Source organism: Grampus griseus (assembly GCF_964374135.1).
Source record: "Grampus griseus genome assembly, chromosome: 4".
NCBI lineage: Eukaryota > Metazoa > Chordata > Mammalia > Artiodactyla > Delphinidae > Grampus > Grampus griseus.
Genome location: NC_138997.1, coordinates 113471176 through 113495963, shown reverse-complemented (window position 1 = coordinate 113495963; position 24788 = coordinate 113471176). Strand labels below are relative to the sequence as shown.

At 35.8% G+C, this 24788-nt stretch overlaps 1 protein-coding gene across 3 annotated transcripts in view; it reads left to right on the top strand.

Moving 5' to 3' along the window:
• Positions 1-24788, top strand: part of COL25A1 (collagen type XXV alpha 1 chain) — a gene marked incomplete at both ends in the record, with an annotated part of 461173 nt that overhangs the window by 388971 nt on the left and 47414 nt on the right. For 2 of the 3 annotated variants that reach the window (XM_082653476.1, XM_082653475.1), the window contains 4 exons: positions 3040-3072; positions 3502-3537; positions 8268-8312; positions 21703-21765. In XM_082653476.1, coding sequence (XP_082509602.1) covers positions 3040-3072; positions 3502-3537; positions 8268-8312; positions 21703-21765 — 177 coding nt within the window. The remainder of the gene's footprint in view (positions 1-3039; positions 3073-3501; positions 3538-8267; positions 8313-21702; positions 21766-24788) is intronic. The other variant, XM_082653474.1, reaches the window with a different exon arrangement.

Sequence of the window (24788 nt, the reverse complement as noted above, 5' to 3'; positions counted from 1 at the left end):
CATCCGCCGAATTCAACCAACTGCAGATCATCTGGTACTGTAATATTTACTGTTGAAAAAAAATCCACATATAAGTGGACTTTTGCAGTTCAAGCCTGTGTTGTTTAAGGGTCAGCTGTACTACAAAGCTTCTCTAGATTACTTATGATACCGAATACTATGTAAACAGTTGCCAGGCACACAGAAATTTAAGTTTTGCTCTTTGGAATTTTCAGGAATTTTTTTCTCAAAAGATTTTTAGTCCAAGGTTGGGTGAATCCGCAGATGCAGAACCCAGGGATACGGAAGGGTGACTCTATCATAAGCACAGGACAAGGGCAGGGTTTGAAACAGCATCCCTGGATCCAGAACGTGGTTGGCACATAATCGATGCTCAATAAATATTTATTGAATGAATTAATGACTGATAGAAATATCACCACATTCACTTTATTTCACATAGACTTTAGTAACACATACATATAATTACATACCAAATGTTGTGCTTGAAAATAATCACAGCCAAAACCAAAAACTCTGTACTTGAATGGTCAATAGCAAAGTCAAATTCATTTACCTCAAGTATCTTCTCAAAGTATTTTTTGCTTTACGATTTACCCTGTGGAAACTTTTATTTTCAAACCAACTGATTTGTGAAGCTAAGGGTATACTTAGAGAGACACAGTTGGGGTTTTTTTTCCTACTTTAATCCTGTATTCATTTTCACTTTTAGAGGAATGAGGATTATAAACACTGACTTTTATTTTCACTACTTGCAGCATTATCCTTTAAAATGTTTAACTTAGGAATGTCTTCCAGCAATTGCCTTGCCACTTAAAAGTTATAAAAATTCCTTGAGATTTCACAGTTCTAATTTTTGAAAAGAAAGTTGATATATCAGTCATAGTTGTCCATCAAATGAAACTGCTCCAGTTTCCACAAATAAATCAGGCTTCCTGGAAACTGTCCTTTCCTTCCCATCCACTTTCTCTGAGAACTAAATCTAGTCCTTTTTCTCGTTAGTGGATTATCCAGTCACTTTTCATTAAAACACTGGAAAAAAAAGTGTTTAAACTACAGTTAATACAAGCAACTTCCTTTTATTTATAAGTTTACTAGAACCATTGTGCCCTGTTGCCAGAATGAGATAAACCAATAATTCTTTTCTTATTCCAATAAAAAGAACATGGCAATAGAATTCAGGAAGTCCAAAATTCACTTAGGCTCAAGTTGCTTCAATTTCCTCATCTATTGAGTAAAAATAGTAATATCTGCCCTATCTCTTGGGAGTCTTGTGAGGTATAAATAAGATGAAAAAGGGGGCTTAGAAAAGTCAAAATTGCTTTTATGAATACAAAGGTCTCATTGTGCAAAATACTGATTCCTTGGTGTTGATGGCTTTCAGACAGACTTGATTTAATGGAAACAGAAATAAGTATTATTTTGTTAGCCACATTGATTTCGCTGCCCACTCGGAACTCAATTGATTATTAGTGATGGGGAAAAGAAACCAGTATCATTTTACAATAAGACAGTATTTGGTATCCTGTTCTCTATGTTTTGTCACGTTTTAATTTTTCCTTGAGTAGTAGCCATTACAGATGTCAAAGAAACTCGTATGTTTCCTCAAATGAGTTAATTTATTATTTCCTCCTCCTTCTTAAGCTTTGTTTTTCTTCCCAAAGGTTTTTTTTTTTTTTGATTCTTGACTGCTTGCTGAAAATATTCTTTCTGAGATTTATTCATTTATTCACCATATACGTATCCAGCATATTTTATTCAGACACTGAATAAAAATAGACCCTGAACCTGCCCACAGGTGGCTGATCATCTAATGGAGGGACAAGAAAAGAATAGGCAGAAAACATATATACATAATCCATATGCAGTGAGCTTGCAGGACTTGAACAGATGCTGCAGAGTGAGACGTGGATGTGAGGGGCATGTGTCTAGGTTGTTCAGTGAGGGGTTGAGGCAAAGCCACTTAAGACCTGAACAAAGAGAACTGCCAGCTGTGGGGAGAAGAGAGAGAAACTGAGGGAGAGGGGCAAGTACCTCATGTGTAGAGGCCTGAGGTGTATCTCCATCTCTAAATGAGATTGATGAGCAGCTCTCTAAACCTAGAACGAGGAAGCAGACTCCTAGAGCTCTGTGAGCCCTTGCACAGATAGGACAGCTGAGGAAACCTCAGTATGTGCTGTCCTCCTTGTGACTGTTTCTGTTTTCTCAAATGACTACGTTTTCTCCCTTTTATTTTCCTTGTAGCATGTTTATGGGACAGAGGACTAGAAGGAACTGGAAAATCTAGGCCCTTGTCTGGCCTCGTATCAGAAATAAGCAGCCACCTGTGTATTTAGAGCACATTTGCCTTAAGAATGTAGTCACACTCGGTGAAATCCGGATGGAATACAATGCCTTTCAGAAAACCAGATTCTGTCTCAGGATTTTCTCTCAGATCTTCCTTGTGTCCCTGTCACCCACAAGTCATCCATCATCCTGTAACTTTCTGGTGACTGCCTTACAATGAAATAAGTGTAGAGCTAGAAAAAAACGTGCTGGTCATAACGGTGACGGTGCTTCATGGGGAAAACAAACTGACCGGCGGCATGGCTTTTTCCAACTCAACACCATTAACCCTTTGACTTCATCTGTTGAACCCTGACTTTCTGAAGACTGAAAGGGTCAGGGAACTCCTAGTAAATGATAGCCAGTGACATTAATAAATTCCTGAAATAGAGAAAACTGAAATTCCAGATCCACTAATATATTGCTTTAGAATACAATTTTAGCACTGTATCAAGGGAAGAGATCCATATTTATATTTATTTCAAGGAATGTAGTCCTTATGTATTTTGCAAAGTTTTATTTTTAGAAAGTATATTGTTTATCTTGGAAATTACTGACATCTTAGCCATATTGATACAAAATCTTAGGGAGCATAGTTCAGCCCATTAGTCATGGGATTTCCTTAGGCGCTTCTGTAGATAACAGCTCTCTATGTGTTTGTGTGTTTCCTATTCCCATCACTTGTAGAATAATCTCTCATGGGTTTCATTTTAGGGTGACCCTGGATCATCCGCTGCAGGAATTAAGGTAACTATAGCCTTGCAAGTGTTTGTACCCCAGGAGTTACAGCTTTGACTTTTATAAGTCTCTTGTTTCCCCTTCCCTTTTACCAACTTTGATGGTTCTAACTCTGTTCCTATATTACTGCAATAATCAGCTTCTAGACACAACACGGAGTATCTGCTAGAAATCTCTGATAAAGGCTTAAACAAGAGGTCTTGCCTTTTCTTCCCTTTCTGATTAGTTTTTATGGAAATGTGGATTTGTATGTGAGCTTTAGGTATATTTACAGCAAAAAAAAAAAAAAAAGTTCATATGTCTGGTAGGATGTAAAACAACAGAATAAAGTGAATGAAATGCATGTGTCATCGGGGAGGCTGAAAGTGTCCAAGGGCCTAAGGCTTTTGGAAAATTCTTATAAGACTGCCCTTTTCATCTTTGATTTTCTTTGGCCAGGGAGAGCCCGGAGAATCTGGTCGTCCAGGGCAAAAGGTAAATCCCTTTTCTGGTGTGTTCTTTCTACTGTCTTATAGTCACCATTTGACTGTGTTTGCTATCACTGTGTAATATGAGAACAATTACTGAAAATGATGCCGTTTTCATGCCTTACACGCAGAGTGTTTTTGAGTGTTTTTCATTTTAAAAGGGTTGATGCTGACCATAGTAAAAGTACAAACATAATCTGGACGTGTAAAAGGATAAAGTCAGCATATACTGAGCTGCTTGAGACTAACAAAGATCTGCTGGGTTGGAATGCCAACAACCTATCTTGCATGTTTAAAGATACTCTGCATGTTTCTATCTTTTATGAGAAGAAATGAATATTTACTAAACTGTCTCAATAGGGCATGATGGACAGTTCTTTTAAAATTATATTCCTTTCCTCTCATGTCAAATACTTCCCTGCTGATAATTTTTTTATGTGAATAATATCTACCTAAGCAGTGAATGTTATGTTGTAAAAGAGGTTTGTTCATGAACTAAATTTTAATTGGAGACAGTAACCAAACGACTTTAACCAATCTAACGTTAATTTTTTTTATCATTTGTGCTTCACTTCAGTGATAAATTAGAGGACATGCAATGAATATGTTTATTCTCATTTGAGTCTGAAGCAGGAAACGACTGTTTGTAGTTTATCGTCTGAGCATCTGGATATCAATGCCCAGTGCAGATTTTAGATTTTTAGATAACAGATGTGGCTAACAAGTAAACGTGAATTCCACATTATGATAAATCTCTGAGATCATGACTCTGCCTTTGTCTAGCAGCAGTTAATGTTATAGAAAAAATAATATGAATAGAAACATAGAATATACCTCATTAGTATAAAGAGAAAGACAGAATAAATTCCATTGTAGTAGTGTGGAACCTTAGAACATAACATAAAAATATATTCCCACATTCTTGAAGTTATTGAGAGGATCACTGCTTTGTTTAAACACTTCAGATTAAAGTGTTTTTTGAGAAGGTCTTTCACATTCTTTTAACATTTCCCTAATTGAAAAATAGATTTTCTTGAAATTAAGAATCTAAGAGTAATGATTCATTAGACCCAATTTCAGGTAAAGTTGAGACTTTTCCAAAGAGCCCAGCATAGCTCTGCAAATTTTGCTCTTCAGTGCCTAAGATTTCCTAATGATTCTTTATGTAAGAAATTGGAAGTTAGTGATATCACAGAGATCCATGGTCTGCTTTGGTTTGGAAGAGCATCTAATTTTCTCAGATGATCTCATTTTAAGTCCCTCAGTCTTTAAAAATTAAAAGCTAAATTTAAACTGCTCTCCAAAACTGTGATAAGTTAAAAGAATTGTCTGCAAAACTGTTATGTCTTTTTAAAAAACAAAACAAGTCTGCTATAATTTCATATAGGTTCCACTGTTTTCAGAGTGGAAGACGATTGGTTAATAAAATATTGCTTTATCATGATTATTTAAAAATACATTTTAGATTCATTTCTGGAAGTTTATAGGTTTACATATGGAAACATTGGCTTTTCTTTGTATTTCATTAAAAACCTGTTTTAAATTATATTGAGAGAAGTGGATTCTACCTGAACAAATACGTGCCTGAATGAATATGTGTATGAATATTACGACCCATCTGAATGAAAATGTGCCCTGAAAAGAACAGTATCTTTTTCATTAATAGTTAGGCCAGATCCTACCCGTTGACGCAATCTCACTTTCCCACAATATTTATGACTTCCTTGTCTAATATCTGGATTTGGCAATACTTACCCCAACACTGATTTAAAAGTAGAGTGTTTCCATTCTTGCTGGTTGCTTAGATTGGAAAATGACAAACAGAACTGAGTGCAGAATCCGTTCAAGGAATCTTCCACGACATTTTTCTCACCATTGCAGAACTTTGTTGTGGGTTCGTGGGTACTTAAGCTCCTGCATTAGGGACATTCCCAGAAAAGTAGAGGATATCCTGCTAGAATTAAAGTGCATTGATTAGCTCTCCACTGTCTGGTATTTTGCGGTATGAAAGTTTGTTATTTAGAGTAACATTCATAATAGGGAATGATTTAATTATAGTTTTTTTCTTTTATAGACTCAGCAGGAGAGTGTGTGATTGATATGTGAGTTAGGGTATATATGTTTGTAAAGTGAGTGTGTGTTTCATCACATAACTTTTTCCTTCCTAACTTCACATTCAATGGCATTGGTGGTATAGTGGTGAGCATAGCTGCCTTCCTAACTTCTCCACATCTTTTTAAAATATAGTTTTTAGTTTTAATGGGGTAAAAATACATTTTTGCCCATTGTAAGGGACTGGCACAGTTGAACTGTATCTAGAAACACAAGGCACTGTCACAGGGACATGGGGTGAAAGCAGAGAACTGACTTTAACAGTAGACAAGCGTCTCCGATAATGGAGAATAAAGAGTGAAAGGTAAAGAAAAAAGAAAACCAGAAGCATAACGTATCAGTGTAAAGTGTAATCTACTTGGGCAAGAAGTCTTTGAATGGAATAACAAACCGATTCTTAATTATGACCTAGATCTGAACTTGGGCTGTGCGTGACCAAGAACTCAGCTCAGAGAAGCTCTGAGTCAAGAAATAGGCAAGAATGGAGAAATTAACTGAAACCTGTCTCTTAATTAAAAGATAAACATTCATGGTATAAGGACAGAGAATTTATATAGGAAGAAATATCTTCCTAAAAATGCTGAGATGTTGCACAAAGGGTAACATTAAATGTTTTATAATCCTTCATTTTGTCAACTTTTAAGTAAACATAAATTTGGAAAGGTCAAAATCCAAGAGTATGAAATATGAATTCCTGAAAGGTTTGTTCATTAAAAAGTACATTTATAACCTATATACTTACATATATATGCATATGATGTAGGGAAGAGCTAAGTGCTCAAACTCTCTGTAAGTATCCAATCTATGTTATAAAATAATCCATAATGTTTTATACATCTTTCTCATTGTGAGAAACATGAATGTGTCTATGTATGCATGTGTATATAAATATCTTACTTTAAAGTAGTCATCAGATCCTTTTAATTTGACCCTTCCCCTTGAGGGAAGGGTCTAGTAAAAACTCCTTTGAGGAAACAGTGTTACAACCTATATGTTTCCACACATGTCTTAAATAGGATGTCTTGAGTTTTGGGGGCTTTTCTGAAACAATACAAAACTATCAATATGTCACCAATATGTTTACTTTTATTGGTTGTATATTCTACTGCAACTTACTGTGTTTTCAAGGGCCTTATACTTTTTTCTTAGTAAAAGAGAATCTTCACTGAAATATGGATAAGCTCTTTTTACTAGAGCTTCCTAAAGTTATTGATTAAAGGGAAATGGGGGGGAGAAAAAGAAAATCAAATGTATAATGTTGTATCTATGTAAAGTTTACTCTACTTGGACAAGTTTCTTTGAATGAAATATCAAATTCTTAATAATCATTCTTTCTTCTCTGGCTTAATCTCATCTTAGTCTTTTTGTTCACAATGCAAACTTTCACTCAGGTAGTTTCAGAAAGAATAGCTTTTCTTTTGCATTCCTGAAGCACCTTTGACCTAAACCATCAGGAAAGTCATTTTCCTTTCTATGTCTAACCATACAGCTTAATAGAAACAGTATCTGAAGTCATTTTGTGATAATACCAGAGCAAATTATAGCCCTCCATAATTTGAAAGTAATAATATTAAAGATGAAACGTCTGGTTGTTCTTAGCAGATTTTCCTTGGAATAAGGGCTGTTCAAGCATTTAGATGAAAGTAGTGCCTTCTACCACTTTTATCTTTAGTTTGATGCTTCTGTCTCTTTTGGTATAGTTGTCATAACACTGACTCGCCATCATGAAATGATGTGACAATTTTACCTTCAAATGTTATTTTCCACAATATTTAGTCACCTCAGTCCAACACAGGATGGACTTGCATTTTCTCTAGCAATTCCTTTATGCTTCTTTAGTGGAATTCAGGAGATTTTCTAAGCAATATAACTTCTTGTCACTATACTTTGTGCTTAAAGTAATGTAAACAATTATGTGAAAATGAGAAGATTTAGCTTGACTCCAGTGTGCTCACCCAAAATGTACCACTTAATCTCAAACCTGTATTCAGAAGCAGCGGCATGGTACCATTAGCCCTCCATTGCTAAGCAGGGTTACCCAGACTCAACAATTGTCTGATATACGGGCTGGAGTTAAGTATAATCTTAACCATGCATTTATCTTCTCATCATTCAGGAATGGAAAAGAAACCTTGTTATACTTTTAGGTGAATGAGACTTTTAATGTATATTGTTTTGATATGACCATCTGTTCATACAGCCAACTCTTGATTATCTGAGGTAAGAGAGCCTTGGAATAGGATGCATTATTTAAATGCACGTAATCCTCATTTCAGCAGATAGATTCAGCCTCCTCAACAAATCATTGACCAGGGAGTAATAAAACACAGGAATTCCTTTTCCTTTTATTTCTCTTTCTCACCTTCTGGTAGTGATGACAATGAGCAGTGAACTGGCAGCAACAGGGAAAATCCTAAAAAATCTGCAAAATGGTCAACGAATCCCTGAATCAAGAGTTGACTGAACTGTATAATCTCACCAAATATCTTGAAACTACACAGTATATATATTAGACATATATATATACATACAGCACGAATACAGCTGGAGCATTTGCCATGTTTTTCTCAGATACTGTGCCTGAGTGAATACTGTTCTATAATGCTGTGTGATTTTCCTATGTAGGGTGAACCAGGGCTTCCTGGGCTTCCTGGACTTCCGGGGATAAAGGTAAATACTGCACTGACAGTCTTGGCTTCGTAGAAATGTAATTGTGAGAGTCACAAAAATGAAAAAATGGAAGCTAAAAATATAGTGCTGTTCTTTAAATACTCACCAGCCATTTCAACCAATTAAATTTTTTAATTAAAAATGAAGCACAGGTAACAGAAATAGACTTACAGGCATAGAAAACAAACTTAAGGTTACCAACGGGGAAAGGGGGGGAAAGGATAGATTAGGAGTTTGAGACTAACAGATACACACTACTACATATAAAATAGATAATCAACAAGGTCCTACTGTATAGCACAGGGAACTATACTCAATATCCTGTAATAAGCTATAATGGAAAAGAATCTGAAAAAGAATATATATATATATATACACATGTATATGTATAATATATACATAAATATATATATATATATGAAACTGAATCACTCTGCTGTACACCTGAAACTAACACAACATTGTAAATCAACTAAACTTCAATAAAAAAAAAATGAAGCATGGGTATTTCTAAAGTTTGCCATGGCTATCTGGACTGTATATTCCACTATATAACCTACTATGCCCCTTAAATAAATGTAAAAGTCATTTCATTTGAAGTCATAGGAATTCTTTAAAGTCTACAATGTCTCCCTTCACATTTAAATTTTACTCTTAAGATCCTATCAGATTTTGACCAGAATTAAAATCTTAACATCCCCTTAAATCTAATATCCAGGCAGCTGTTTTTGTGATTCACCCATTATAATAATCTTGGCAAAGTTTTTTTTTTTTAATTAATTTATTTATTTGTGGCTGTGTTGCATCTTCGTTGCTGTGTGCAGGCTTTCTCTAGTTGCGGAGAGCAGAGGCTACTCTTCGTTGCGGTGTGCAGGCTTCTCACTGCAGTGGCTTCTCTTGTTGTGGAGCACAGGCTCTAGGCACGCAGGCTTCAGTATTTGTGGCACATGGGCTCAGTAGTTGTGGCTTGCGGGCTCTAGAGCTTAGGCTCAGTAGTTGTGGTGCACGGGCGCAGTTGCTCTGCGGCATGTGGGATCTTCCCAGACTAGAGCTCGAACCTGTGTCCCCTGCATTGGCAGGTGGATTCCCAACCACTGCGCCACCAGGGAAGTCCTTCCAATGTGTTTTGTGCTTCTACTTCCTGTTAATAATTCTCACTGCAAAGTATAAATATTACTAAGCTTTATTGACCTACATACTATTCCCATAAAATTTGTATGTCTTTTGAAATAACTGCTTAAAGCTTAGCTTGAAAACATTGTTTTACATGTTTTTAAATTGTCTAAAAATATTAACAAACATTTTTTTTAGTTGTTTAAAATTTTTTACATGGCAACTGTCAAGGCTTAAAAGTTCTAGTGTCTTAGCTGTAGTGCTCCCTTAAAATCAGCTTCTTATTTTAAAGTTTTTTCTTTTAATTCTAGAACTGTTTGATAAAATAACATAATGCAAGTAGATTTTCCTTTACATTGTTCTCATCTTATAGAATTTTGAAGTAATCTCTAGAGTACATTAGATGATTCTAAAATTAATATTCCTCATTTCAGTAAGAGGGCTGTATATGCTGCTTTATGAAGATTGTGTTTGAAATGTGTTACATGAATAATATGATTTTAGAATTAATATATTAAATTACTGAGTTCCCAGACATCATATGGTATCATATGTAACATTTTATGAGTATATTTGTTATAATCAACAGCCATGAAAGCTATGAATTCCAGGTTGGCACTCAGAAATTTTGGTTCTGCTTTTTGTTTGATGTTTCCAGATTAGTATCACAGATGTCCAGATATGTCCTTTTAATATATTTTTAGTCTTTGACTTCTTCACTGAAAAGTACACTCCATGACAACAGTTTACTAAAGAGTCAAAGTCATTTCCTTATCATTTGATATTTAGCAAAAATAACTTAATAAATTATATGTGATTTCATACTGCAGAGTTAATTTATGGCATAATGTTAATTTATGGCAGTTAATTTATGGCATTTATGGCAATAACTAATTTATTTATTAGTTCCTTAATAATCCCACACATTAAAAAAAAAGCTTTTTACTGATATTTGGAAAATCACAGATTTTTAAAACAAATTTAAGAACACTAAATTCAGCACTAAGTTAAAGAAGCCGGTAACATTATAAGTAAGGGGGGAGGCATTTAAAAGGAGGGGCATTTTGGAAGGACTGGGGCAGGGTTTCCTGCAGCGCTTGCTTGTAGGTTAGCTGGGCTGTGCTGCCAGCACCAGATCCTGAGGCAGGAATCTCAGTGCTGTGTAGAAATCCAGTTGTCCCTTCTCCTGAGGGTGAGCTTTCTTGTTGAGAGAGAGTATATAAGGGGGAAGGTATTGGGGTTTTTCCCTCCAAAACAAACAAACAAAACAATTACAATTACTACTATTTGTTCTCATTACCTTTCATTTATGTCCTTCACTGTGAAAAATACCCCAGCTCATTTCCCTAGTCCTCGGTGGACCAGTTTGAAGGTTTTGAACTTTTTCAAATTGGGGAAGATGTTGGTGATTTGCCACCTCCAGTAAACGTATTTATTTCTAGGGTCATGGGATGTTGCCAGACAAATTTTGTCAAGATCTTATAGCTGATACTTTCCTTTGTTTTTCTAACCTGACTAGTGACTATGGTGAGAAAAAGCCATCAACTGACAAAAATCTTTCTATCATTAACTAGAGATACGTTTCTATGTAATTATCGAGTGTTGTTGGGTAACTATCCAGTATTCAGTTTAAATCACAGATTCTATTTGTGGATTAATAAGCTCTGTCTTCTCTCTCTCGTCCAGAATGTAAGTGATATGCTTGCCCTATAATGTCGTAGGTGCTCAGTGTAATTGAGTAATTTTGTAAAGGAGGCAATTTAAAAACACGTCATAGTCATGAGTAGTTATTGGATATTTTTAAATGTACAGTTAAAAGTTTATAAATTTATGATATAGCTTCATTAACTTGGGGTATTCTTTACTCCTTTAATATACCTTGCTTCTGTTAGGTAGTTAACCACAGGACAGTTAACCTTGATTTCATAGTTTGAATGAGTAATAATATTTAAAAGATGAAACCACTATATATGGATTTAGAATGTGTGGTAGCAAGAGCATTAGTCATAACTTTCCTAGACCTGTGTGTGTGTTTATGCTTTGGAAATACTTCCTTGCTGTCCATCTCCTTATCTGCTGGTACTACAGAGAGCGTGCACATGCCATCCGTTATTTCCAAGATGTTGAGGAAACCAGCCATGACATACCAGGGAAGCTTTGATTTGCCACCTGTTGCTCTCGGGGAACGGTTGGAAGCTTAATGAGCATCCACATGCCTTCCACACTGCTCTCAGGAAATGAGCAAAGTGCCTAAATACAGACAGCAGACTCATCTATCTATCACCTCAGGGTCCCACTCAGAGATAAGTACTAATACCTTCGGCATACATAAAAGTCACTAAGAAGAGGCATCACTTAATTTCAAACTACTCTTAAGCTTCCCGAACAAGTATTGGAAAGTGCTCTGACCATGTGGAAGACATTTAGAATTCCTATTTCATGCATCCATGGTTCATATAGTGTTAAGATGTTCAGCTGGGAAGATTAAATTATTGTACGTTGTACATTGCACAGTGTGCCATGCAAACATTGGTCTTCTGGAATAAGGATTGAGCTCAGAAAAGTTTTTTGATTAACAAGCCTTTAAATATATGTTTCATGGGTAACACTTTATTGTGACTAGCTTTTCCAATATCACATAAAAGGGTGAGATTCAAAGTTCCTAGTTTTAAACATGTTTTTCTTTCCATACATGTTGAAAATTGCTTACCCCTTTCATGGTTACATCACCCTAGTAATTAAGTCATGAAGAGCAGTGATCTTTAGGACCAGACCACCAGTGTGTAGATCCCGGTTCTACCCCTTACCAGTTTATGAAGCTATATCATGATACTGGGCAAGTTACATAATCTCTCTGTGCTGGGTTTCCTTATCAAATGGGAATTATTATTATACATAACTCAGAGGGTTGTTGTGAGGATTAAATGAATTAATATACATGCAGCTCCTAAAATATTGCCAAACATATAGTAAACGCTATATAAATTTTAGCTATTGTTATTTCTTTCTCTTGGAGCAGCTCAGAATGTTGGAAACATTGTTTATGCACCTGTTCTATAGAGTCTTTCCTCCTGTGAGTCATTTCAACCTAGAGATCATAAAGCCATTTACACCCTCCAGGTTCATAGATCTAAATTCTGAAAACTCCTTTGCGGTGATGGTTGAATGTTACCTTTAAGAGCAGTAAGATAACATATTTTCTCTTGAAACATGACATCACACTATTCCCCTTTTCCTATAACCCAATGTATTCCAGGGATAAAGGATGAGGAAACACAGTGTTCTGCGCATAAGACATGATACTGTCTTAGTTCTCCTTCCCGACACTCTTCACAGGAAAAGCAAAAGGAAAGCTTGACATGTAATAATGGAAATCTCTAGGCCCCATTCATCGTGTTGCCCAGCCCAAGACATTTTTTACAAATACGAATTTTCAATGCTTGTTTTTCTCCTTTCAGTGTTGACTACCAGTGTATCTCATCATATTTAGAAAGTAAATTGGGAAAAATGTACCTGATACATTAAAACGAGTACAATAGGGAGACATAATACAGTGAAAATTACATCAAATCAGAAAAACAAATCATTTAGGTGGCAAAGAAATTTTTACAATATTTTCCCTCAAAGCTTGATATTTTTGTTCTGGCTTCCACATTAGTGACCATTTGAGATTCAGATCAAGAACCTGAGGATCAGGAGACAGTAACTAACTGTTTACACTTCGTTATATAAAATCATCCTTGACACTAGATCATATAAGCACTAACTTTTACAGGTGGCAGAAACATTATTTTGTCATTCTTAGGATTAAGTATAGTGCCCAGTCATCTATAGAAACTTATCTTCTAAATACACTGGAGATGAGGTTTCTTCCTTAGAAACATCAAGTCACATTTTTAAAATAACAGAAGAAAGTTTTTGGAAGTGACATAGGATGTGAAATGAATCTGTAAAAGAAAAAAGAAAAAGAATACTGGTTAAAAGGATAGCAGTGTGTTATTGTTACTTATAATTACTTCCTGCTTGCACAACGTGCGTCTGAGCAGTTGAATAGTTTAAGAGTCCAATTAGGAAACTCATACAACCAGAAATCAGAGATTTTTTAGCAGCCATAACAAAACCTTGACTAAATACACCAATTGTACTTTCGTGATGTAATCCTGTTTAAAAAAAAAAACCAGAAACTTATGTTTTCTGGATTTTAAATAAACTTGCTGTTGTAGTTCATTTTCATCATAGCCACCAAGATGTTTTAATTTATGCTCAAATGTGATCCTTCAGGGGAATAAGTGTTTGGGGGACAGACTCTACTTTCTCATCCTTTTTTTCCCCCTCAATAATTTTACAAATCAATCATTACCAAAACTGGCTGCCTGAAGGTTCTTATTACAACAAATGTTCTTGCTGTAATCCTCAAAAGTAGGTATCATGCTGACTTGAATTCTAATTAGCCCTTCAGCAAGAAGAATATTGTATGGTTAATGCATTCAGTGTCAAGATACATTAATCAAAATTATTGGTGATGCTTTTAGCACCCAGGCAAGTCAGCACATATTTTTCAAGCCCCGTTGTACTATTTTTTGGGCAATGAAAATTGGATCTGCTCGGGGTAATAAATATCATGGAAAGCATGACTTGATTCACACTGGTATATTAGAGGTTTTTTAGACAGGTTAAAAAAATAATATCTTTTACTCCTTTAATTGATAATGACTTATAAAACTAAAACAAATGGTATTAAATGAAAAACCAGAGATTTTTCTGTGGACAAGAGATAATCAGTTAGGACTTTCTGTTCACTATTCCATTTAACAGATGGTAGGTTCTGGAAGTTTATAGGGAAACACCTGGTGAGCCATTTCTGTATGAATGAAGCTGCCTCTTCATTCTTACCTTGACTAGTAATTCCATCTACATATTTGATGACTCTTCTCACCCATATGAAAGACATCCTTTATGTAGATTTGACAACAGAGTATTAAATGAACTGTCCCGATGGCCGTTTAAAAGATAAAGTAAGATCATCTAAAATACTTTCTTGCCATATATTAAATGTGAGTTTGAAGAAAAATCAGTCCAGATTTTATTATGGAATTCCAAGACTTAATGACTTAATGGTCATTGTTAGATTTCAGAAAGATCATGTTTTTAAAGAACTTCCTGGTTTTTCCTTGTGTTTTTATAATATAGAAGGCCAGGTTTTGTTGCCTTCTTTGTTGGTGAAGATAGTAATTGTTTGAGTTATTTGGAGGGTTTTTGTTTTGTTTTTTGGGGTTTGGGGCCAGAATACATAGAATTTAAACTATCTCAATAGGCTGTTTAAATTTTTTAAAAGTAATAGCAAATGAGTTGAGCAAAAGTGGCTTCAGTCAAAAATCTTACCTTTGCAGCATCTTCCTTTTATCCTTCCCACCTTCCCATAGCTAAATCTTCTTGTAGTTTACTTCATTTCTCTGTGTACATATTGCCAATTTATGAAAGAAAACAGAGAAGGAGAGAGAGGGATAAACTCTAATACTGACACTCTAATCATCAAGGGAACTTTTTGTTTGGTGCAAAAAACAGGATCATTTTTCAAATATAGCCCGTATTAGTTACTATGACTTATTTTAATTGAGCTTTATACTACAAGATCAAAGTTGTGGCTGCTGAAAGCATTAACTATAGTTGGAAAGATCAGTGTGAGACCATTAGGCCTTCCTGAATTGGTCATGTGTAAGTACACGTTTGATTTCAGCTATAGCTATTCTTTGTAGATTTGTTTCTGCATCTTTATGTGCCCTGGCTGTTTAAAGCTTTCATTCAGATTAGCAAAACCTGTGTCAGATTTTTCAACTAGGTCTGTTTGCTGCTGTTTCTCCCAACAGTTTATTACTAGACCTACTAATTATGCTTTATCCTGAATTAATAGCATTTATTCTTCCCAACGTGAATCCCAGTTTAGCTGCCAGAACCACAAACACTTCATTATTCATCTTTTCTACCAGCTCAACACAGGAAGATATGTTACTGTCTTGGAACTGAGACCTAGTTTTTTAACTCATGGGTGGTGAGCTAATTAATTGATGTTGAGAAGAAACAAAGGACATAACTCATGAAACAACTCAGGAAGAAATCAGATGTAATATTTAAGATAAGACCAGAAAGTTTTCATTTTGAAATTTGAAGCTGCACCAATGCCGTATTGCAGTAGCATGAACAGAGCTGAGATTTCTGTTTCTCTGACAACCATCTGATCGCTGGTAGGCATGTGGTTTGGGTAGCAGAATTTGGTGCCAGCCATTACTTGTATTTTAGTGATTAAAACGTTGGATTGTTTTAAAGGTTCTGATGAAGAGTGTTGTATATTTTTTATTTCCAGGCTTTGGTTAAATCACAGCTCTGTATTTATTTTAAGAGTTAGATATTTCATTGTTTATATTTTTCCATTTGTCATAAGGGTAGATCTAGTTGGACATTGCCAGGACCGGTGAAGACAAAACAACAACAAAAATAGCAGATTATCCTGGGTTTAATTGTTCTCGTCATGGTAGAGGAACAGAACATTTTAAGATGCTTGTCCCTCTCCATTCTTCCTCTCCTCTTGTCTTGTCTCCCTGCTAGCTGGTTGCTTTCACACTTTTGCTTTCCTTCCACACAGGATCAACAACTCCAGTATGAATGGAATCCCAATTAACTTTGTAATCTTGTTCTCAATGATAAGAAAAGTAAAAACCTAAAATACTATCTCACTTGAGATAGTGAGTGAATAGGTAGAGAGGTGAAGGAAAATTTAGAATACATATATATATGAAATTATATATATATATATATATATATGAGAAAAACAGATTAAAGTGGCTGTGAAGTAATTAGTGCTCTTAACTTATTCTTATGCTATTGATTGGTGCCTTGGTATTCATGGCAAACCAATGTTTAATGCCTGTGCCTTTCCTTCATTTATCTTAGCCATTTTTTGGTTGTCACTTTTTAAAAAAGCACTAACACATCATACTGAAAAGATGAATATTGTTTCAGAAAAGGTCATATTTTAGTGTTTTCACTTTAATGGTAGAGCTATTTTACTTGCAGTTTACCTGTATAAATCCACGTTTCCCTAATTATGACAGCGAGCATCTGCCCTTTTCAAAGGATCCCTGCCTTACATTCCCATGTTATTCCAACAGGGGCTCACTCAAATTATAATTGGGTTTTCTAATTTGGGTAATTGCCTTGTAAATAAGAAAAAGAAAAAAAACTCTACATTTAATTGTTCCTTCATTAAAAGTCTTATAAGAGCTTAGTTCCATTATAGTTCCAATTTCCTCGAGTGCATCTCTCCCCCACCTTGTCTATTCAGAAAATACGTGTGAATAACTTCCAATTTAGCAATCTCCTATTTCCCATTGATTATATGAGACTAGATACGTAAAAACGGCTCTGAGAAGCATCATACAGTCCAATAAAAATAGTTACTTCTCCTGTGTATTGTCCTGAAAAATTAGGTAACCTCATTTTGGTGTGGTTTGATTTACTTCAAAAAATGATTTTGCAAAAATGTCTTGTGTTTGAATCATATTTCAGCTGCTTTCCCCTACCTTCCTTTGACTCAGTCTCTTTCCTCTCTCCTGGTTAACTAGAACTGTGACTAAAGTGGGTTAACCACTTGCTTATTCTTTCAATCACATTAAAGTATTTGTAGAATCATAGGTTGTCATAGCCTTTCTCCTAGACATTTTAGGAAATTCTAGGACCTTTAAACTCTACATCAATCCTTGCCAAAGAGGCAAGTTTTTTTTTTTTAAGGATTACATTTATTTAGGGAAATTTAATAGGTATGACCATTTTTTCTCCTTTCCCTTCCTTACAGGAAGAAACTCATTCTTAGTAAACCTGTCATTTCTCTACCTTACACACGTTTCGTTTTGCAATCCTAAATGATCTGGCAGATGGATATCGTCTCATAAAACGATGATATAGTCACATGAGAAAATTTAGGGTTACTTCTTGAAAGGAGTTGAAGAGGTATTGAGTATAACCCCATACAGTTGTAAAGAATCAAGAAGTCACCATGTATATCACTAATTAGCTGCAGAGGTGTTATAATACTACTACCACTAATAAAATAATGATAGCTAGCATTTTTGAGGCTATAATATAAGAACAACAATAACATTTATTGTTTACTTACTTTGTTCTAGAGGTGGTGCTAAGTGCTTTGCTTGAATTATCCAATAAGTCTTGACTAAGTCACCCCTTAATGACACCAGAATCTTTCATTATTTGGCAACTCAGGATCACAGCCTGCAAAGCCAGGCTTTAACTCCATTCTGTACCTTTGTACCAACAGTTCTCAAAGATTTAGCCTCAAAACCCTTTTACACACTTAAAAATTAGGATTGAAGGAGTTTTTATTTATGTAGGTTTTACGTATTGATATGTCTGTATTAGATATTAAAACAGAAATTTAAACAACCCATTATATATTAATTAAATAACATTTTCATGAAACACAACTGAATTTTACAAAACAAACAAACAATCAGCAGGAAGAATGACATTGTTGTCTTTTTTTTTTTTTCCCAAATATCTTCGATGTCTGGCCTAATAGAAGGCAGCTGGATTCTCATATCTGCTTCTGCATTCAATCTGTTGCAATTTGTTGTCTTGGTTAAAGCATATGAAGAAAAACCAGCCTCATACAGATATGTAATTGGACATGGGAAGATTATTTTAATAGCCTTTCCATGAAATTGTGTTATTCTTTTCTTTGATACTACCCCAAACTCTACAAGTAGTAGTTTCAACTTAAAGGTTAGGTGCAATGTGAAATCTGAAACCATCTCAATGAATCAATCTTTCCTACTCTGTACACTAAAAATGGTAAGTGAAAAGGCACTCTGAGAACCTCTGGTATAAGTCTAGGAAGGTAAGAAACAGTCCAACCAGCTCAAGACCATGAGTAGACATATTTATGCCTTATTTCAATAATTGTCTTTCAAGCCTGAGACAGAAAAGAGACAAATGATTATTTCCTCCCAACCCTGCCAAGATATAGACAGGATGGAGACAATGTCTCTAAAGTAATTGAGAGCTCTGGCATTAAATAAACATGAAGCTGTGATCCTAAAATTAAGTATGCTATTGTTCCCCTTGAATAAATTGAAATAAGAAACGAATCGAGATGGTAGATGCTTTCTTAGAGTGGCATGATAAAGTACCACTAATCATACTCAAAGCCTTTAATATAAGCCAGTATTAATAATGCTAAAATTGTTGAGTGTCCAATGCATTGCTAATTTTATATCTTGAAATAAAAATTTTCACCCTGAACATTCTGTATAAAGGAAATTGCTATCCATTTAACTCAGGAGAACTTAAATACATTAATGTTTTTAAAAAGGAAGAAACAACACTTTGGTCACTTAGATCACAAAGCCTTATTTATTTATGTGTGACTTATGAAACTGCATGCTTCAACTTTTTATAAACTAAGCACTAACCTAAATAAGAAATACATTTTTGCAACATTTACTCTTTTTTCTTCTCTTTTATTAGTATGCTTTAATGGTGCTTCTATTTGCTTTGCAACAGTGAAATCATTTTATTTCTACTTGAAGATTTGCAAGAGTCTTGTCTACCTGTAAACTTTCCACCTATTAACTTGCATTATATTTTCATTACAGTAAGTTGTTACTAATGATACACATGAACTTTAATACAGCTTTTTTCTTGAGGGTGGAGAGGGAATATTTATGTATTTATATAAATCATTTTATTGGGAGAAATGTCTTACTTGTAAGTAAGTATATTTCTTATGTTTTTTGTTTAAAATAACAAGTTAAATTTTTTTTATAAGAAATAGAATGGTCATCATTGAGTTTTCTGAATATAGTTGATTGTCATTTTAGACGATTAAGAGATTGATCCAAAATTATTTGTTCAGATTTTCCTCTCCGTTAGATGTAAAGATATAGAGACAGGTAGAACAGAGTTATAGAAATTTCACAAACAATAAACCTAAAGCATTCATTCCCCTACACTTTTTATTTTCTTAAAGCAGTACCATGAGCATAAGAACTAGAAATAATCCATTTCAGTTATTTGTCACTGTTCAGCAAATTTTGCGGTGCTGATATCCTTTTGTTCCCTGCCCAACACCAAGGTTTTATACAGCATATTTTAAAAAATCATTATTGCAGAAATATTTCATGACACTCTAACACTTCTTATCAAACATCCTCTCTGTATCTTCCTGCTCAGCTCCGAGAAACAAATGTTGAAATATAGCTACCTTAGAAAAAAATCAAATATGTCAAACAACATTAGCTACTGCTCCAGAAATAATCCAATGGGGGGAAACAAATGAACAAACAAATCCCAGAAAACATGGGAACAGAGGCATTATGTTTTTGTTTTGTTTTTCTTTGCTTTAAAACTTCGTTATAGATTTCAGGAAGTTAGACTTTTACATTTGAGCTCACGTTGTTAAGAAGAAAATAAAACTTTATAGTTTATATGTGAACACTGGTGTCGGGTGTTTTCTGATGCCAAATACCTGGTGTCTTTTCCAACACCAGTTGACACCAACTGCATGTCCTACAATTCAATCCTATTGTGACACTAACTACTCAAAGTTAGCATCAGATTCCATAGGTTTAAGGGTTCAGTCCCATAAGACTGCCCTCACTTCAGACCACAATTACAGGTACCACCCACCTCACCCTCTCCGCCTTACCTGGACTTATGTCTGACTTGGCTACAGATTCCAGGGTACTCACAGCCACCCTCTGCCACTCCCACTCAAGTTTGATAATTTGCTACAGTGACTCACAGAACTCAGGAAAATACCATACTTACCATCACAGTTTGTTATGAAAGATTAAAATGAGCAGCCAAATGGAGAGGTACAAAGGGTGAAGTCAAAAGTGTCCTGAGGGCAGGAGCCTCTGTCCCCGTGGAGTTGGGGGGTACCACCCTACCAGCACATGGATGTGTTCATCAGCTCAGAAGCTCTCTAGTTCCCACTGCTTTGGAAGTTTTATGAAAGTTCCATTATGTAGGTGTGATTGATTAAAGCATTGGTCATTGGTGGTTAAACTCAATCTCCATCTCCCTCTCTGGAGGTGGTGAGAGGAGGGGAAAGGTTGAAAGTTCCAACCTTCTTATCACAGCCCCGACCCTGAAGCTGTCTAGGGGCCCACCATAGTCACCCCATTAGCATAAACTCAGATATGTTTGAAAGGGGCTCGTTAAGAGTAACAAAACATGCTCCTGTTACTCTTATTACTCAGGAAATTCCAAAGGTTTTAGGAACCAGGAACAAGATGAAATATATATTTTTTATTATACCACAACTGGGTTTCCTCCAGGTGGTAGAGAAGAGATTTTGAGTCTGGGCAAGAAGAGATTTTTTGCTTTCCATCTGAACATTACCGAATCTCTTCCCTAGCCACACCCACTGTATCAGTTATCAATTGCTGCCTACCATACAAGCCCCCCAAATGGGAGTGGCTTAAAACAACAATCCTCTCACACTTCTGGAGGAACAAGAATTTGAGCATGGCTCAGCTGGGTACCTCTGTCTCAATGTCTCCCATGAGGATGCAGTCAAGCTGTCAGCCAGGGCTGTGATCTCATCTGAAGACTCTACTGGGGTGGAGCATCTGCTCCCAAGTTCACACATGCGGCTCTTGGCAGACCTTGGTCCTCACCATGGGGACCTCTCCATAGGGCTGCTCATGGCAGCTTGTTTTCCAGAAAGCAAGTTGATTCAAGTGAGAGAGAACAAGGAAGAGTCCCCAGGATGGAAGCCACTGTCTTTTTATAACTTAGTCTCAGAAGTGATATCCCATTACTTCTGCTATATTCTCTTCATTAGATATGAGTCAGTAAATCCAGTGCACACTCAAGCAGAGGGGTTACGCAAAGGCATTGAATACCAGGAGGTGGGATCATTGAGGCCCATCTTAGACGCTACCTACCACATCTACCCTAACATAATGGATCTTGATTTGGTAAATGATAAGAAGCACTGGACAACAGATGAGAAAGGAAATTGTAAAGACATTTGTCTTGTTTCTTTGTCACTTTTACTTTCTCAAGCTCCTCCAAAGCTTTGCTCAAAGTACTGTGGCTGATCAAAACCAGTTCTGATTAATTTTAGAGTTAGTAGCTGGATCTCAGCAAGAAGGCTATATATAATCAAAGGAGTAAAATCCCAGTAGAAGGAAATCAGTCTAACTTTACATATTTACTGTCAAATATGTAATAATCTCATATGCCCATTTTTTTAAAGGGAGAACCAGGTTTCATTGGTCCTCAAGGAGAACCAGGCTTACCAGGGTTACCAGGAACAAAGGTAAACGTAGTGTTTTTCCCTTCCTTCCTTTCTGAAATTTTTGATCGTATATTTTTAGTCCATTATGTTCCTTAGGTGACCAGATATTTTTGCCTAATGGAGAACTAAAGCAGCTTAGCACCTATTCCTAACACTTCTAATGGGAATACCATGTTAAATAGAATAATAGGAAGTTAATTCCAGAAAGCCTTAGGCAAAACAACAGGATGGTGGAATACATTCATTGTTCCCGTTGTCCCCCAAATTGTACCTAAATTGATATGATGCTATTAGTCTCCTGGCCATATGGAAAAGTGAGGGAATTCTGAGGAGGAGAGGTAGAACTCATTCACTCCTGCCCCTCGTTACCCATTTTAAGACATACGCATAAATCAAACATTATTACTATTCCCCCATCACTCCCTAGATTGCAAAGGCAAGTACTGACGTCATATAGATTCCTAAGTGTCTCATCCCAAAAGGATCCATCCTGAATAACGTCTGCAGAAAGATTCTGTAATGAAAACCATCTCGTGATCTTCCACTTGGCAACCTGAGAGAGGGCCCTAAAAGCAAAATCTATATGCTGCCATATAAAAAACTAGGTTGCTGTGGACACAGTCAGAGCCATAGTTCCCTTTTTATCTACCCAGTAAGACATAAAAAGGTACAGCTCTGAGGATGGAACTTTATTCATGACAGACTCATGAATCAAAGAAGGAGCAAAATTAGATCAAACTACTTTCTTTTATTTTTAAACCATAGCAGTTTTGCCTCAATGTGTATTGCATTCAGCAGAAATAAGCCAGGATGATTTCCAAGAGCTCGAGAAATATGTTCATGGTTTGTTCTGACAGAGGAGTCCTCATTCCGCTGGTCAAGAGAAAATAACTCTAATCCTAGTCAATGGAAACTATGTGTGGCCTAAAGGGAGACTAAAACTCTGTCGAATTTATGTAAAATTACTGCTTGCTCAGCAATTTCTTTTTCACATAATGAGCTGTCAAGCTTATTAACAAAATATGAGGAAAGCCTGTTTTAGCCTGAACAGATGTACACACGAAATGCGCTTTCTGGAATAAAAAGAGCTAGAACAAAAGAATAATGAGCATTCTGTGTTCATGTCAGAACTCTCGTATTTATTCAGGCTTGCAGCCTCAGAACCAGGTAGAGAAAGAGGATTGCTTTGTGGATAAGCACAAAGAAACGGGAAACCTGGTCAGTGCTGGAGAGGACCAGGCGTGAACATGATCTCTAAATGTTTGTGGCATTTTGTTTGCTAAACAGGGGAAAATAGGAGAAGCACAGACTGTGGAGTGTAGAGTTCAGCCCTAAATATATTTTCTTTTGTTCACTTATTTTAAACTCTTCCACAGTCAAAAAAATCCAGATGTAGAGCCGTAAAATCAACATTAATTACTGTTCATGAAGAACCCAGCCTGATTTTACAGAACAGATACTTTTATAACAGATACTACTCTGAACTCCCAATACAAGTAAAGACTGTACTGTAACTGTTTTGTATTTCCACAAGAGGGATGTGAATAAGAAATTCATTTAACAATATTCTGAAGTTAATTTTCAGCTGAATTACCTATCTAACATGAAATTGGTATCATAATGGAAAAGTCATGATTATTTAAATAATCATGAGATTATTTAAATCTCTTTCAGCCGAACACTAGTCTTTTACCGGTTGTGTAGGCAGTCTGGATTTGTACCAGTAAATTCAGATTTTAAAAATAAACTAAGTCCTCATATTTTATCCCCAACACAGTGAAGAGAGATCATAATGAAGACATACGTATAATTGCATCTAAAAATCTGTTTTATGTACTGCTGTATTCTCAGCATCTGTATAGCGCCTGAGAGAAACCTCCATCGGTCTAAAGAAATAGGACTTTATTATGAATAATTTAGAATACTTTGTATAATATTGTTTAGTCATTAATTCAACACATTTTTTTCTAGACATTTTTCTAGTATTTGAGAATGGGGAATAAATGCAACGAAAACAGTCTCTACTCTACTGAAGCTTCCACTGTAATATGTGTAAGAAAGGGGTGGAAGAAAAGAAAAAAGTACACAAATATGTAATGTAATTCCAGAGAGAGACTAATAAGCAACTGATTAGGGGCATGATGATAATAAGTGATTCTAGGTAAACATATATAGACTCCACTACTCCGGTAAATACTACAGAGAAATGATTTTCTAAAATTTTTGTTTTTCTCTAAAATAAGATTATAGTTACCATTTTAGAATTCTTCTGTAAAATATTAAGAGCAACACCAAACATGGTATATACATATTTAAATAAAAATTCCATATACCAGCAAAAGTGCTTCAGTCTCTAATCCCTGGAAAATCCCTTCTGGAGCACCTTTTCCATCTCCTGCATCCAATCAAGTCCCTTGTCGTTCTCTCAACCTCTCCATTGTCCCACCCCCTTTTGGTTCATGCTGAGAAACCTACTGAGTCTTCTTCATCCTGACCCTAATCTATCCCACCTCCCCTGCAAAACCACAAAGGTTTCCCACAGTGGGCATGATACAGACAAAGATCTTGGAATTTAAATCCCTACATCACCCATAACAGATCGAAATCCTACTTTCTTTTCCTTTCCAAGACGAATCAGTCCTTCAGTGAGAAGGGTGCCTCCCTCATCCATAAACATACCATCACCAGAAATCAAAACTTGTTTGATTACTGAAATTCTACCCATCGTGCAGGAAGCTGAACACTCTCAAGTCTGTGTTCAGGGAGTGTAAAACAGCACCGTCTTCCTGCAGGGCGGTTAGCTAGCTTTTAAAATGTTTATACTTTTTGACACAGCCATTTGTCTAGTAGGAATTTATCCTAAGAATATGACCAGAGATGTGCAAAAGATTTACATACAAAAACATGTATGCAAAAATTGCAGACTGACTACAGTCAGTTCTGTATTACAGCTCTCCCACGTTAAAGGCTTTGGGCAAGTTATTTAACCTCTCTGAGCTTCAGTTTCCTCATCTGTAGACTATGGATACTAACACCTTTCTCAT